The sequence below is a fragment of the Bubalus kerabau genome, chromosome 19 (assembly GCF_029407905.1).
Source record: "Bubalus kerabau isolate K-KA32 ecotype Philippines breed swamp buffalo chromosome 19, PCC_UOA_SB_1v2, whole genome shotgun sequence".
In the NCBI taxonomy this organism is placed as follows: domain Eukaryota; kingdom Metazoa; phylum Chordata; class Mammalia; order Artiodactyla; family Bovidae; genus Bubalus; species Bubalus kerabau.
Genome location: NC_073642.1, coordinates 54,323,378 through 54,340,681, shown reverse-complemented (window position 1 = coordinate 54,340,681; position 17,304 = coordinate 54,323,378). Strand labels below are relative to the sequence as shown.

At 35.8% G+C, this 17,304-nt stretch overlaps 1 protein-coding gene across 40 annotated transcripts in view; it reads left to right on the top strand.

Annotated features, from left to right (window-relative positions):
- The window catches only part of LOC129633627 (craniofacial development protein 2-like), a 472,452-nt gene that overhangs the window by 404,534 nt on the left and 50,614 nt on the right, over nucleotides 1-17,304 (top strand). For 23 of the 40 annotated variants that reach the window (XR_008705189.1, XR_008705173.1, XR_008705190.1 and 20 more), the window contains 2 exons: nucleotides 11,658-11,785; nucleotides 16,994-17,042. The exons of 4 other annotated variants lie outside the window; for them this stretch is intronic. Coding sequence is in view for 15 of the 36 variants with exons in the window: in XM_055555451.1 (XP_055411426.1) it covers nucleotides 11,658-11,726 (69 nt within the window). In the remaining 21 variants the exon portion in view is untranslated. Of the gene's footprint in view, nucleotides 1-10,912; nucleotides 11,074-11,657; nucleotides 11,786-16,927; nucleotides 17,043-17,304 lie in introns of all 40 variants that reach the window. 13 more of the 40 variants (XM_055555447.1, XM_055555445.1, XM_055555436.1 and 10 more) reach the window with 4 other exon arrangements.

Genomic DNA, 17,304 nt, shown 5'->3' with positions numbered 1-17,304 from the left:
TGACTGCAATGTAGGAGACTGGGTTCAATTCCTGAATCAGGAAGATCCCCTGGAGAAGAGAATGGCTACCCACTCCAGTATTCTTGCCTGGAGAATTCCATGGACAGAGAAGCCTGGTGGGCTACAGTCCATGGGGTCGCAAACAACTGGACAAGGGTGAGCAACAAACACTAATGTAAATTCAACTGATTGGAGACCTTAGTTACATCCGTAAAATCTTTGCCGTGTTAAAGTGGTTAGAAGCAAACTGCAGTTTCTGCCCACACATAGGAGAGGGGATTACATAAAGGATCAGTTCATTTCAGTTGCTCAGTTGTGTTTGACTCTGTGACCCCATGGACTGCAGCACACTAGGCCTCCCTATCCATCACCAACTCTGGGAGTTTACTCAAATTCATGTCCATTGAGTCAGTGATGCCATCCAACCATCTCATCTTCTGTCATCCCCTTCTGCCTTCAATCTTTTCCAGCATCAGGGTCTTTTCAAATGAGTCAGTTCTTTGCATCAGGTGGCCAAAGTATTAAAGTGTCAGCTTCAGCATCAGTCCTTCCAATGAAATTCAGGACTGATATCCTTTAGGATTGACTGGTTTGATCTCCTTGCAGTCCAAGGGAGTCTCAAGAGTCTTCTCCAACACCACAGTTCAAAAGCATCAATTCTTCAGTGGTCAGTTTTCTTTATGGTCCAACTCTTAACCCTAACCCTAACCCTTACGTGACTACTAGAAAAACCATAGCCTTGACTAGATGGACCTTTGTTGGCAAAGTAATGTCTCTGTTTTTTAACATGCTATCTATGTTGGTCATAGCTTTTCTTCTAGGGGAGTGTGAATAACTGGGGCCATCTTAGAATCCCAACTACCATACACTATGACTATGGCTTAGAGGTAATTTAAGAGAGAAAAAAATAATAATCTGTATTTTAATTTCACATATTATAACCAGCAAGATAGTAATAATATCTCCATAAACATTTAGTAACACAATGCTAAATGAAAGTTTTATTATTTTTGCATCATAACTAAAAGGAGACTTTTGTGGCCATTCATTATTAAGGTAATTTTAATATAATCTATAGAAGTAATCTTCAAACACTTGACCTAATTCAGAATTGGAGCTTTGAGAAAGAGTCCCTCTATAAATGTGGACATACTTGAATACTTTCATGATGTGAAGAATGAGAAATATTAAAAGATTTTCCCATCATTTGGACTTTTGTGATATTCTAACATCGATCCTTGTCAGTCAAGAGTACTTATGCCCCATTTGTGTTTTAGATTGTGTAATACAAAAGTGTCTAATACTATCAAACAATATTTTCCTGAACTTAAGATTGTTTTATTTCAATCTTTTAGTAAATGTAAAAATAATCAAGAGAAATGAAAGCATCATACTGGATTTCAATGAAAACTATTAATAATTTATTAAACATTAAATATTGTTTAATGTATATCATGAAGCAAAACTATTGATGGGCATAGAAATCTTTCCATGCTTGAATAATGTTTTATTTTGAAATAGTTATTCCTTAGAGTTTACCAATTTATGTGCCTAGATAAATATATTCAAGTTAATATCCAAAAATTTTAAATGTAGTTATTTTCAGGGTAAACTTAATTGTATTAATTTTTTAATATTGTTATAACTGAGTCCACTCAGTAAATAATGAGTCCAGTCTACAAATTATAACTTCAGCTTCTATTTTGCCTTTTTATATCCAACATAAGCTATAGTATAAATTATTTCGATGAGACAAAATAGAAGTTACATCATTTAATTCTCCTTTACCTTGGAAATTTCCTGAGCAGGGGCAAAGGATGAGAATATTGACCAGAGAAACTGCCATTGGTTATAACATTGCCCACTATTAAAGCACTGTCATAAAGTAAATACCAACTAAAAGGTTATACATAATTAGAAATATAACCTTTCCTCAGTTAAACCAGAACTTCTTCCTGTGCCGAGTCCTTGGTATGTTCATATTGTGATTGGAATGATTATAAGTGGTTGAACATTCTCTGTTCATCAAGGATTCTTTTTCTCACCTAAAATTTACAAGATTTTAAAAGTTGTATTGATCTAAAAGCACTTCCTTTGCAGCCCATGTTGCTTTCTCTCTAAGCGTTATTGCCCACTAATTGCTCTTGAATTGATAGCCATTACAAGTAACTCCCACTGTGGTCAGTTATCAGACAGTATAATTTAGAACAGTGGGGACTATCTGTTAATATGATTCTTTGATCCACTCAAAAATATGAAGATTTTAAGGATGACATCTAATACATGTGAATTTCATTTTGTAGGCAAAAAAAAAAAAAAAAAAAGCCCAATTTAAATTCCAGCAATTTGTGAGGTCCATCATACTAGGAAGGACAAGTGCGACAAAGCATTTAACATACAGAAAGAGACAACATATTTTATTATACCTTGTCAAGGCAATGCAGTCTAGATATTCTTCCTAGAGCTTTCTGGCACCCTACAGAGTCATGACATTATTTACTATGACATGAAGGATGCACAAAGGACTACTAAAAAATCCCTGACCTTACAGACTTACTCTCATAATATATAGAATCATGAGTTAAACCTTGGTAATTCTTGTTAAAATTTAAGTATAATTTCAGCAAAGGGTAGCAAGTCATACCTTACGGCAATTTATGTCAAACTATTTGTCAGATTATGATAGTGGATGCCAGTGAGGCAAAGAGAGGGGTTTTTGTCTCCTAGTAGAAAAGATACGTCTGCACTGTCTTTACTCATTTTCCACCTTCCTCCTTTTGCTATCAATGGAGAAGGGCATGGCAGTCCACTCCAATATTCTTTCCTGGAGAATCCCATTGACAGAGGAGCCTGGTGGGCTACAGTCTATAGGGTCGCACAGAGTTGGACATGACTGAGAGACTAACACTCCACACGCTACCATTGCATACGACAGTAATTGTGTACAACACAAAAAATCAAGTATAACCTATGGCTAGCATATGAATCGCTTCATTACTCCTCAAGAAGAGAGGATCAGGAAGAAACCTGCAATGGCCCTAGAAGTGTAGGCCATTTGAGTAGATATTCCAGTGTCTTAAAATCCTGAGCCTCACCTAGACTAGGTAAAAGGCTCCATGTGGGCACATCCCATTGGCCCCACTGACTCCTTATCCAGTGGGGAGAAGCTTGGTCACAGTAAGGTGAGAACTGGAAACTCTAAAGACAGGGTCCAGGACAGGGGTCCTATTTTCCTAAGTCTGCAGTAGAACTATGCTCCTTGTTGATTTTTTTTTAATGTTCTGCTGATTTATACAAATTTCCCTTAATTTCCTGATTTAGTTTTTACTAAGAAGTATATTTTAACAGCTAGTATTTTTCCTTCTTCAATATAAGAAAATTATTTTCCTACCAATGTTGTATATATTTATGTATGATAACTGTATATATACAGCATCAACACAATATTTTCTAAGTGTATATATTTTAAAATTAAACCTATGAGTTTCACATAATAGCATTATATACCTTTTGATGAGTATTTCATGAAAAATATATATTTAAAGTCTATTCACAGTATTCAGAAACTAATGCCATAAACCATAATGAGATTAATTGAGCAAATATAACTCCAATTACCACTTAGTAGTTGTGGTTGTTTGTCAATAGAGTAATACTTAATATTTGTTATTGTAGTGGTTGTTTGGAAATATTTATATTTAATTTCTTGACATTTCTTCAATATACTATTATGATTCTAAGTTCTTTTGATTCCATTTTGAATTTAACTTTCATTAACCTAAATTTTGCTCACTTTTGGCTCTACCTAAATGTCTAGAAATATTATTAGCTCTTTCTTGCTGTACAACTGTCTTGATAATTTTAGATTTTTATAGCTAAATCTAGAGAATTCAGTACTGAGATAAGTTAGGTTGGTGAAAAGGGAAGCTTAATCATATGTAAGATGAGGAAACTAATTCCATGATGGTTTTCAGTTTATTTGGCATTAAAAGATAAGGATGTCTGGATATGAAATGCCATCAATAATATATTTCATAATCCTAGATGAAAATTAATTTTACATAAAGGAAATATAATGGCTTAATTTTGAGAGAAGATCAAAGGAAGTTTCTGTTTATTATGTCCCCATAGTTTACCTAGATGAAAATAGTTCATTAACCCAAATGGCACAGAAACTCCTCAGCACAGGAAAGTATTCCCAAATAGGAAGACATATACCTTCTCATATTACAGAACATGGTAACTCTGTGCTACCCCATGTTAACACAGTTAATTGTGGAGCAAGATTCTCAGTTGTGTCAAAAGGTAAGACTTGCAATAGAAAGGTAAGGTTACAATAGAAAGGTCAACGATCTACCTTCTCTACTAAAGAATGAGTATGACTAATTCTCTCTTGACTTAAAAAGAGAGATATTTCCTAAAACTTTTTCAACATTCTTGGGAGATAAGCAATTTCAAATGGTATCTCATGCACTCCTATATTTGTCCTATTGAACCTCCAATGTTAATAATAGCATCAAAAAAAAAAAAAAAGTCTGCTGACACCAAAGCAATGTGTAAGGTTTGACCTTATTTAAACCTTATTTAAATTGATAAGGACAGTATGGTTTTTAAAATATGAAAGCATTCCTTAAACTGTAGATTACTATTTTAGTCCAAATTTTTTTCTGGTTTATCCCCCTCAGGGAAATGCTGATAAAATTGTATATTTCTATGAGTCATGAAAAAAAAGTCTCATCGTTAATAATTTTATTGTTGAGAAATAGCATATAGTATCATGACATAGCATATTAGAAAGCATTGCTTTTTTAAAATTATTTTTGCTATAGAATGGGTTGGGAATCAAGATATGTGAGATTACATTTCAACTCTTTCAATAATTAGTTGTATAACATTTACCTTTTATACCTGGTCTCTTCATGCGTTAAACTGTTAAGACCTAGTACTATCTAGTCCTCTTTCAGCTCTAATATTCTGTGATAATTATTTGCAAAATAAGGAAAGAATCCCCTTTTAATTAAACTATGTACATTTGTGATATTTTACATAGATTTTGCCTGTATGAAGCATTAACATTTATAATAAACTTAAAAGATATGTTTTCCAAAATATTCCATTCAATAGTAATCTTCTTAACCTAAGTGTTCTTTGTGGATTTTACTTAGGGGAGTACATATGCCTTGGTAGATAATAGACTCAATACATTTTTGTTGAATGAATGAACTCTACAGTTCATAAATCTTTATATATTTTATCTGTTTTAATCATTTGGGAAAAAATCGTGTTGAACTGTATCCATTCACTTAGGCAGTACATTCCCTAAGGTGACAGGGTATAGTTTCCTTGCTCTGTCAAAGAGGAAAATGTTTGGGCCTTCCTAGGGTGTTGTCAAGTGAGGAAATAGCAGTCAGAAATGCTTGAAAGACCTTGAGTCACCAAGACAAAAGATAGAGCCCAATATGGAAGATAAATTGTTCTTCCCAGCTTATTGGAATACAAACTCAAGATACATATTTTATTTATTTATTTATTTTTATTTCACTCTGAATTTTATTTATTTTTTATTTATTTATTTTTTTAATTTTATTTTATTGTATACCTGTGGTGGATTCGTTTTGATGTTTGGCAAAACTAATACAGTGTTTCAGGTTTAAAAGATACATATTTTAAATAAAAATATTAAATGGTGGGAGGTGCATTTTTGATTCATGACTTCTAGCTTAGATAGCAGGTAGAAATGGCAATTTCTTTCATCAGCTTAAAAGATTCATGCATTTGGTATCATTAGATACTGATGTATATGAATATAATGAAATGTCTATTCTGGGTTTTTGTATTCTGGCACTATAAACTGAAACCATGTATAAACTATTTTTTTTTTTTTGTCCAAGTATTTATTGAGCCATTTGTTCTGATAGACTTACTGTCTGTTGATTCCACTTCTCACATCTTTCTCTAGGAAACGTGTCTAATTCAGGTACATTTTAGAAAACAGGACATAGGATGGATAGGGTCAATAATTTGGTTTCAGCATAATGAAAATCATGAACTTTTATTCATTTCTGAGACAATTTGAGAAATTTAGGTAATTTTTAAAAAATTACAGAGATTTAGGTCTCCTAGATCCATTGTAGAGTGAACTTGAACATCAAAGTATCTTCAAACTTGTCTAGCTACCTCCAGGTTGAATGTAAGCCACACTGGTCCCTTGAGTCCTAAACAGACACATGATTTCTGAATATTGAGAATCTGGAGCCCTAGGCATCACCTTGAAGGTAAAAGTTCTTGATTAGATTACAATTGTTTTTTAGGAAATGTCATAAGTGTTAAGTAATCACTTTCCTTTTTTTTTTTTTTTTTTTGCTTACATGAAAAAATGGAAAAGGTATTTCTTAAAATGTTCTTTTCATTCCTTTCTCTAATGAGGTAGGGTATAAGAATTGCCATAAAGTTGAAAAAAAAAAGGGGAGGGGGGGAATACATTCAAAATCCATTTGTAGGTAAATCCATACATGTGGGATGAGATGTCTTCAGTGACCTGAATCTCAAACACAAAAATAAAGCAAAACACCCATAAATCTTCTAAATGACAAGTCTGTCTTCAATCCTAAGACAACATGCAGTCACAAAGTTTGAAATCAGAACATAAATGAGAAAGTTTCCAGGAGATTGTTGTCAAAATATGAATATTGATGTTGTTATTGTTCTTCAGTCATTCAGTTGTGTCTGACTCTTTGAGACCCCATGGACTGCAGCGCACCAGGCTTCCTGTCCTTCACCATCTCCTGGAACATGCTCAAACTCATGTCCATTGAGTCAGTGAAAGTGAAAGTGAAGTCACGCAGTCGTCTCCGACTTTTTGCAACCCCATGGACTGTAGCCTACCAGGCTCCTCAGTCCATGGGATTTTCCAGGCAAGAATACTGGAGTGGGTTGCCATTTCCTTCTCCAGGAGGTCTTCCTGACCCAGGGATTGAACCCAGGTCTCCGGCATTGTAGGCAGATGCTTTATCATCTGAGCCACCAGGGAAGCCATTGAGTCAGTGATGCCATCCAAACATCTTGTCCTTTGTCATCCCCTTCTCCTCCTGCCTTCAGTCTTTCCCAGCATAAGGGTCTTTTCCAATGAGTCAGTTCTTTGCATCAGGTGGCCAAAGTATTGGAGCTTCAGTTTCAGCATCAATCCTTCCAATGAATATTCAGGGTTAATTTCCTTTAGGATTGGCTGGTTTGAACTCCTTGCTGTACAAGGGACTCTCAAGAGTCTTTTCTAACATCACAGTTCAAAAGCATCAATTCTTTTGTGGTCAGCTTCCATTATGGTCCAACTTTCACATCCACACAAGACTACTGGAAAAACCATAGCTTTGACTAGACAGACCTTTGTTGGCAAAGTAATATCTCTGCTTTTTAATACACTGTCTAGGCTTGTAATAGCTTTTTTTCCAAGGCACAAGCATCTTTTAATTTTGTGGCTGCAGTCACCATCTGCAGTGATTTCACAGCCCCCAAAAATAAAGTCTGTCACAGTTTCCATTATTTCCCCATCTATTTGCTATGAAGTGATGGGACTGGATACCATGATCTTAGTTTGCTAAATGTTGAGTTTTAAGCCAACTTTTTCACTCTCCTCTTTCACCTTCATCAAGAGGCTCTTTAGTTCCTCTTTGCTTTCTGCCATAAGGGTAGTGTCATTTATATATCTGAGGATACTGATATTTCTCCCAGAAATGTTGATTCCAGCTTGTACTTCATCCAGCCTGGCATTTTGCATGATGTACTCTACATGTAAGTTAAATAATCAGGGTGGCAATATACAGCCTTGACATACTCTTTTCCCAATTTGGTACCAGTTCATTGTTCATATCTGTTTCTTACTATTGCTTCTTGATCAGCATACAGGTTTCTCAGGAGGCACGTAAGGTATTCTGTTATTCCCATCTCTTTAAGAATTTTCAACAGTTTGTTGTGATCCAAAAAGTAAAAGGCTTTAACATACTCAGTGAAGCAGAAGTATATGTTTTTCTGGGATTTTCTTGATTTATCTATGATTCAACAAATGTTGGCAATTTGATTTCTGGTTCCTCTGCCTTTTATAAATCCACCTTGAACATCTGGGATTTCTCAGTTCATGTACTTTTTTTTTTTTTTTTAAACATCTACAACTTTTAATGTATGAAAGCACAGATTGTTTCTACCTTATTAGGACATAGATTGAAACAGGTAATAAGAAATCTGGAGTTCACTGTTCTGCTTTCTCTAGCTTCAGTTCCTCTTTATGCTGCTTACAGCCCTTTCACCTCCTCTCCCTTTCCTTTCTCCATCTTGCCTCTTCTTACCAAAGTAAGAAGAGTATAGCCTCTTTTTACTGAAAGTAACAACAGATTCATTCAGTTCAGTTCAGTTGTGTCCGACTCTTTGAGACCCCGTGAACCACAGCACGCCAGGCCTCCCTGTCCATCACCAACTCCCGGAGTCCACCAAAACTCGGTAGATTCCATCTAACCATCTCATCCTCTGTCGTCCCCTTCTTCTCCTGCCTTCAATCTTTCCCAGCATCAGGGTCTTTTCGAATGAGTCAGCTCTTCGCATCATGTACTTTTGAAGTCTAGCTGGGAGAATTTTGAGCATTAACTTGCTAGCATATGAAATAAGTGCAAATGTGCAGTAGTTTGAACATTCTTTGGCATTGTCCTTCTTTGGGAGTGGAATGAAAACTGACCTTTACCAGTCCTATGGCCACTGCTGAGTTTTTCAATTTGCTTGTATATTGAGTGCAGCACTTTCACAACATATCTTTTAGGATTTGAAATAGCTCAACTGGAATTCCATCACCTCCATTAGATTTCTTCATAGTGATGCTTCCTAAGGCCCACTTGACTTGGCACTCCAGGATGTCTGCCTGTAAGTGCATGATCACACCATCGTGGTTATCTGGGTCATTAAGATCTTTTTTGTACAGTTCTTCTGTTTATTCTTGCCACCTCTTCTTAATATCCTGCTTCTGTTAGGTCCATACAATTTCTGTCCTTTATCAAGCCAATCTTTGCATCAGATGTTCCCTTGGTATCTCTAATTTTCTTGAAGATATCTCTAGTCTTTCCCATTCTACTGTTTTCCTCTATTTCTTTGCATTGATCACTTAGGAAGGCTTTCTTATCTCTCCTTGCTATTCTTTAAAACTCTGCATTCAGATGGATATATTTTTCCTTTTCTTCTTTGCCTTTCAGTTCTCTTCTTTTCACAGCTTTTGTAAGACCTCCTTAGATAACCATTTTGCCTTTTTGCATATCTTTTTCTTGGAGAAGGTTTTGATCACTGCCTCCTGTAAAATCTTACAAACCTCCATCCATTTCTTCTGGCACTCTGTCTATCAGATCTAATCCCTTGAATCTATTTGTCATTTCCACTGTATAATTGTAAGGAACTTGATTTAGGTCATACCTGAATAGCCTAGTGGTTTTCCCTACTTTCTTCAATTTAGGTCTGCATTTGGCAATGATCTGAGCCACACTCAGTTCCCAGTCTTGTTTTTGCTGACTGTATAGAGCTTCTCCATCTTCGGCTACAAAAAATACAATCAATCTTATTTTGTTATTGACCATCTGTTATGTAGAGTCACCTCTTGCATTGTTGAAGAGTGTCTTTTCTATGACTAGTGTGTTCTCTTGGCAAAACTCTTCTAGCCTTTGCCCTACTTCATTTTGTACTCCAAGGCCAAACTTGTCTTTACTTCCGGGATCTCTTGACTTTCTACTTTTGCATTCCAGTTCCCTGTGATGAAAAGTGAAAGTGAAAGTCACTCAGTCTTGTGCGATGCTTTGCAGCCCCATGGACTGTAGTCCATGGAATTCTCTAGGCCAGAATACTGGAGTGGGTAGCCAATCCAAACCCAGGGATTGAACCCAGGTCTCCCGCATTGCAGGCAGATTATTTACCAGCTGAGTCAAGAGGGAAAAGGATATCTTTTTTTGGTGTTTGTTCTAGAAGGTCTGGTAGGTCTTATAGACCCATTCAACTTCTGCTTCTTCATCATTAGTGGTTGGGACATAGACTTGGATTACTCTGATGTTGAATTGTTTGACTTGGAAATGAGCAGAGCTCATTCTGTCATTCTTGAGATTTCACCCAAGTACTGCATTTTGAATTCTTTTGTTGTCTATGAGGGCTATTCCATTTTTCCTAAGGGATTCTTGCCCACAGTAGATGATATAATGGTCATCTGAATTAAATTTACCCATTGCTGTCCATTTTAGTTCACTGATTCCTAAAATGTTGATGTTCACTCTTGCCATCTCCTGTTTGACCACTTTTAATTTGCCTTGATTCATGGACCTAACATTCCAGGTTCCTATGCAATATTGTTCTTTACAGAATCGAACTTTACTTTGATCACCAGACACTCCACACCTCGGCATTGTTTTTGCTTTGATTCAGGCTCTTCATTCCTCTGGAGCTATTTCTCTACTCTTTCCAGCAGCATATTGTCACCTACCGACCTGGGGAATTCGTCTTTCAGTGTTACACCTTTTTGTCTTTTCATACTGTTCATGGGGTTCTTAAGGCAAGAATACTGAAGTGGTTTGCCATTCCCTTCTCCAGTGTACCATGTTTTGCCAGAACTCTCCACCATAACCCATCCATCTAGGGTGGCCCTATGTGGCATGGCTCATAGTTTCACTGAGTTAGACAAATCTGTGATCCTTGTGATCATTTTGATTAGTTTCCTGTGATTGTGGTTTTCATTCTTTTGGGCCTCTGATGGATGAGGATAGAAGGCTTGAGGAAGCTTCCTGATGGGAGGCACTGGCTGTGGGTAAAACTGGGCCTAGCTCTGGTGAGCAAGGCCATGCTCAGTAAATTTTCAATCCTCTTGTCTGCTGGTGGGTGAGGCTGTGTTCTTTCCCTGTAGTTTGGCCTGAGGCCCAACTATGGTTGGGGTAATGGCGACCTCCTTCAAAAGGACTTATGCCAGCATGCTGTGGCTCCCAGACTATTGCAGTCACTGTCCCTAACCCTGCAGAAGGCCACTGTTGACCCACACCTCTGCCAGCAACTCCTGGACTCTCACAGGCAAGTCTGGCTCAGTCTTTTGTGGAGTCATTGCTCCTTTCTCCTGGATCGTGGTGTGCACAAGGTTTTGTTGTGCCCTCCAAGAGTCTGTTTCCCCAGTCCTGTGGAAGTTGAATATTGGGCTTACTAAAATAAAACAAAGCCTAGGTAAATTTTTTTTTAATTTTGTCTAATAAATATCTAATAAAATAAGAGGATAGTGATTGCCTTCCTCTCAGTAACAAACAGAAAGCTAAAAGTTTAAATTGCAGCAAAAAGAATTTGTGTAAGTCATAACAACTATTTTTTTCTAACTTGTATTATAAAGTACTGGGAAGATTAAGCAAGAGTAATTTTTGAAATTTCTAGCTTTTTGCTAGAAGAAAAATTCTAATGCATCACTTTTGGTTTTAAGGAAGAGTTGAGACTGGTAAACGTTTTGAGATTTGTAATCTGTAATGATAGCCATGTCTATATAAATTATTTTATGCTTTTCATAAAATTCCAAGACCAAGATTTATCAAGTGTTCACTTGTTTTAGTACACTCACTGGTTACTGATAATTTTTAGAGCTTCTTTTATTTTATTCTGCTGCCATTTTTCAGGATAAAGTATATGGAAATTTAGAAGATGGAATATGGAAGACAATGTGCCTGTTCCAGGAAAACGTTTAACATGCTCTGCATTGGCACATGCCTTTAGAGAATAATTTAGGCTGTTTTCATTTTAACAGGTAAGAGGAAAGGGCTTAATGCAGCAAATATATGAGTTAGACATAAAATGCCTTTTATTTCCTATTTTGCTACACAAACATAAACCCATTATAAGGTGTTCCCTTCCACCAATATTTTCACCATGTTTTCTAAATACCCCAGAGGGAAAAAAATACAAAAAATTTAAACTATTGAAAATATAAAATTTAACTGTACATGAAATAAGCTACAAAAATATACCAAATATGTTGTGATTCCATAAACATTCAGTGGAAACGTGAACTAAAAACTTTCACTAGCTTATGTACTTGTCCCTATAAATATTTTAGTAACAGTATATCATACTGAAAGAAGAACATTGGCAAAATAAAATGAGATGTTGAAAGACTTTTGAGGAGAGCATTATTTGCTACCTCATGGTATGTGTATGCATCAGAGGTAACAGAGGAAGGAGGCAGAGGTATGATAAATAAATTTCTCAGTTATTTGTTTACCTTAAGCCTAGGGGAAACTGGGGTGTGGATGATAGAACAAACACTGTAAGTCATTTCTACCAACTAGGCTTTTGGGAACTGCATGCAGCTATATAATAGCCCTTATTAGAAGGGATTACATTGAAATGAAAAGTCAGAATTAGAAAATGTGAAGTAGCAATAGAAGATTGATTATTCATTGTTCCCTTAGTCATTTGTAGCAGAAAGAGTTGGGAAACTCAAAGATAGGAAACAAATGAAGAATCAAATATAAAGAAAATATAGAGTGCTTTTAAACAAATTACCCTATCCTGTCTTAGAAGCAAGTAAATAAGAAGCTGAGGATATATTGGATAGAATAGGGACTAGGTATTGCATTTATGGACTTTATTTCAAAAGTGAGCTTTAATTCAATGGATGCAGTGACTATCTTGAAAGAAGAGTGGAAAGCAAGCTTGCAACGGATATGAGGTTGCCATGTTCTATCCTGTTTATGCAGCTAAAAGAGCAATTTTGCCCTAAAGTTGGAATAATTTTTATAGCTTTCAGTGAATCTTTATACATAAAATATGTGAAAATATAAAAGCAAAATGGGAGTTACAGGAAGGTCATCTTGAAAAGAAAGCATAATGAGACTCACACATTGCTTGCAAGTTGACATCACTGCCCTAGCAAAGTTTGATTTCGAGTTACTTTATCTTGCCCTTGGATGACCTGTTCAGCAGGAAGTCGAGAAAAAAAATTACAATGGGAACAAATTATGTTTCTTTTCCTTTCCACTAAAAGGAACATTATAGTGTATTTTCCACTATTAAAAGTAAATTAAACCATTCTGAATTATTAAAGTAATATGAGGTTGAAACATAATAGTATAAAAATGGGGCCTCGTACTAGCAAATAGCTCTCACCTTAAAGAGCAGCCCTTAGTTCTGCATTTCCCTTCTTTGTGCTTGCACTTGCTTATCTTTTCCTGAGAGAATAAACTCACTGGGTTTAATATACATTAAAGAGTTGTTTGTTCGCTCTTAAATGGGTATAAATTTTCAATATGATCACTCATCCAGCATTTGTTGTCTCTTCTTAAATTTCTTTATTTGGCACTATTATTATGGAAAGGCATTCAGCTAGGCTTCAATTATAGATTTACAAAGCAAACCAGAAACTCTATCCTAAACACATTTAGAAGAAGCTATAATTAAAGTCTTCCTGTGGTAGCAGTCACCGGGAGTATACTTTAATTATTGTTATCCTGAGGAAAAGGCAGCCTTTAATTCTAACTATGGGATTCTGGGAAGGCTTAGGAGCAGGGCTGGTGTTGTCATTGATTCACAAAAGATGAGTTGACTGTAGATAGTGGAAAAACTAAAAAGTAAGTCAAGAGAAATCTTATGAGCAAATATTGAGAAATAAGAAAATTCATAGACTAGGTTAATTTTCTCAGTTCAAGAAATATTTACTTTCTTGATCTCATGCACAGGAATGGTTAGAACTTGAAATTTGTAATTCAAGGTACATTTCAGATATTCAGCTGGCACACACTGATACAGACGTCCTGAGTGTTAAAATATTGAAATGCTGTGATTTTATTTGATAAATAGTCACAGCCCTTGCCCTTCAAATATGCCATTCTACTCTGTCCAGTGTGGGACCTTTTTCGAGATTCTGTGTACCCCTCAGAATCGAATAGTGAAAGCAAAAACTTGCCTGGCATAGCAGAGGATCTCAAAGAGCCTGGTTCAGATTAAAGATGTTTAGGATCAATTTTTATCAGCTAGTACATTTACCGTAGCAGTTATTATATATTATGAGTTTACCCCTGCATATATAGAATGGACAATACATCTGAAAAGAAAGATCAAAAGCGTATTGTGAAAAGCTTGACTATGGTGCTCAAAATTCAGGGGAGGTTTATTTATTGTTTATGAGAAGTAGGTGAAATGATCAAATGCTGTAATTATTACTTTTTTCTAAACGTATCTCTAATGTCAAAATAGTGTATAGATTTGATATTTGATGTAAGTGTTCAGATTGGCTAGAGGAAAATTATCTATACAATAGAACAAGAGAAATCACATGACTACTACCTCACATTTGAAATCTAATCTTGTTCCTTTTGTGTCTAAATTATATTATTTCTAATTCTTTTAAGTAGAACTTGTTTTCACATTACTTATAAATTTATCTAAAACATGGGGATATCAAATTTCCTTTATGGAAAGATAGCTGGGAAGAGTGGGTTCAAGGTCAACAAATTTAAATTAAGTCAGCATGTCCAAGGGCTTCCCAGGTAGTGCTAGTGGTAAAGAATTCGCCTGCCAATGCAGAAGCCTTAAGAGATGCAAGTTCTGTGCCTGGGTCCAGAAGATCCCCTGGAGGAGGGCATGGCAACCCACTCCAGTATTCTTGCCTGGCGAATCCCATGGACAGAGGAGCATGGCGAGCTATAGTTCAAAGGGTCGAGAAAAGTCGGACTCGGCTTAGCACGCACGCTCGCCCTATGTCACAGTTCATTTGCACTCTCTAGGATTATAGAAGGACCAAAACAGAAACCTGTCTTCCTTTAATAACAGATCCATGTCCAGTATCCAAGATTTTACCAGTTAAAATTCTAACTGAGGCCCAACCTTTGTAAAGATTCCCCCTATTTCTAAGATTTAGTGCTTCTTGAAGAATTACTTTTCACAGTTCATGAACTACAGTAAGCTGAGACAGCATTAATTTCATTTGATTGCTTCACTTCATATTACTATACCCTCTATTGCCCACAATTAAGCTACATTACTTGAAATTATAATTCACTTTGTGATTATACCTTTGCAGACACCTTTTAACAGGCCATCTGGGAGTTATTTGCCTACCTTCAGCAACTACCTGCAACTATTAGAACAGGGATCAGCTTTGCTTTAAGCCAGTGATTGACAAGCCTTTGGAGAATAACTCCTGCCCAGTCTATTTCATATTTATTATGTCTTCCAAGTTAGGTTGATTAATTTAAGGAGCTGACTCTGCCATCTGTGAGATGAACGAATCTCAGAGTGATGCTATGTTGACATTTTGAAAGTAAAATGCATGCTGCAAAAGAGTGCTGCCAGGGCAATTTTGGCCAGCCTGCTGGATTCCCAGATCCTTTACAAGATAGTAAGAACTTGTGATGCTATGTCAGTGATATGGAGAAGGCAGTGGCACCCCACTCCAGTACTCTTGCCTGGAAAATCCCATGGACGGAGGAGCCTGGTAGGCTGCAGTCCATGGGGTTGCTAGGAGTCAGACACGACTGAGCGACTTCACTTTCACTTTTCACTTGCATGCATTGGAGAAGGAAATGGCAACCCACTCCAGTGTTCTTGCCTGGAGAATCCTAGGGACAGGGGGGCCTGGTGGGCTGCCGTCGATGGGGTCGCACAGAGTTGGACACGACTGAAGTGACTTAGCAGCAGCAGCAGCAGCATGGTCTTATTTGTCTAGGAACAGGATTTTATCATTGCATCCTGATACCAAATACCTTGGTGAATACTTCTTGGTGAGCAAGGTATTAGCCTCTTGAATGATATTCTTGAGAAGTATCTTGGTCAGGCCAGTGGTTTTCAAGCTATATTCTATGAAACTTTAGAACTTCACTGTCCAATATTACAGCTTCCAGTCTTACATAAATATTGAACAATTAAAATGTGGCTAGAGAAATTATGGAACAGAATTTTAAATTTTATATAAAGTTTTAATTTTGTTTGAATTTTAATAGATATTAATTTAAATTAAAAGTTAAAAAATGGATAGTCATATAGTTTGAAAAACATGTTTAGAACAACAATGGGTTTGTAACTATACTTTCTCAACTCCAGTTTTTCTGAAATCTTTGTACAGATCACATATTTCCATTAAATTAAACATTTGAACTGAGATGAACAGGAAGTAAAAAATGCATGTTAAATGTGAAAGCTGCTAGAAAAAGAATGTAAAATATATCATTAATTTTTATGTTAATGATATAGTAAAATTATTTTTCATTTATTAAATGATTCCATTTACTTCATTTTTCATTTATTTACAGTTCATTCATAAAATGATATTTCATTTATATTAAATAAAATCTAGTTATAAAATTAATTTCAGCTCTAACTTTACTTTTTAAGGAGGTGGTTCCTAGGAGATTTAAAATAACACATTTGGCTCACATTATGGTTTCACTGGACAGAGCTGTTTTAGAATATGGGCTGTGTGCAGACACCAGGCCCACAGTGCCATCCTTCCCATATCAGACTTCCCGTAAACAAGTGTGTCTCTTCTCTTATACATTTGTATGTTTTACAGTTGAGCTTTCATTAGTTTAATCCCAAGAAAGCACTGTTTTTGAAAATAATGTCTAGAAACCTCATTTTAGACCTGAATAAGGTTTAATAAAATAGTATGATGCTGTTTGGTTTTTGTTTTCTTCAGTTTGAATATAATATGCCAAGATATAGATTTTTTTATTTATCATGCTTGGTACTTTCTGGATGCATGGTCTATCTCTAATTTTAGAAAAGTTTTGTCCATTCTTCAATTTGTCCAATACTTCAATTATTCCTTTAACTCTGTCTCTCTTCTCTTTCTGGTATTCCAACCATGTGTATGTTACATATTTTATGATTTTCCCACAGTCCTTGAATGGTCTGTTCTGTTTTTGTCATTGTCTTTCTGTTTACATTTTAGCTTGGGAAATTTCTATTGACTTATCTTCAAGATCAGATCACTGATTCTTCTGCATATTGTTTTCAGATTTCAGCATAGCATCACCCATGAGATTTGTTATATATTCACGCTTTAGGTATGTGTATCATTTTATTTTATTCCAATTAACAGATATTATGCCTCCTTTCAAAGATGCTAATTAAATTAAATCTTATTTGAATACCATATCTCTATATTTTAACAAATCATAAACTATTACTTGGTGCTGTTGGAATTACAAAGAAGGATCAAATAGAATTTAAGCCCCAGTGAAGCTTATTGTGTATATAGAGAGATGAAGCTAATCTAGAAACAACTGAAAAAAGGTTAGCTACCAATGAAATTTGGAGAGTAAAGAA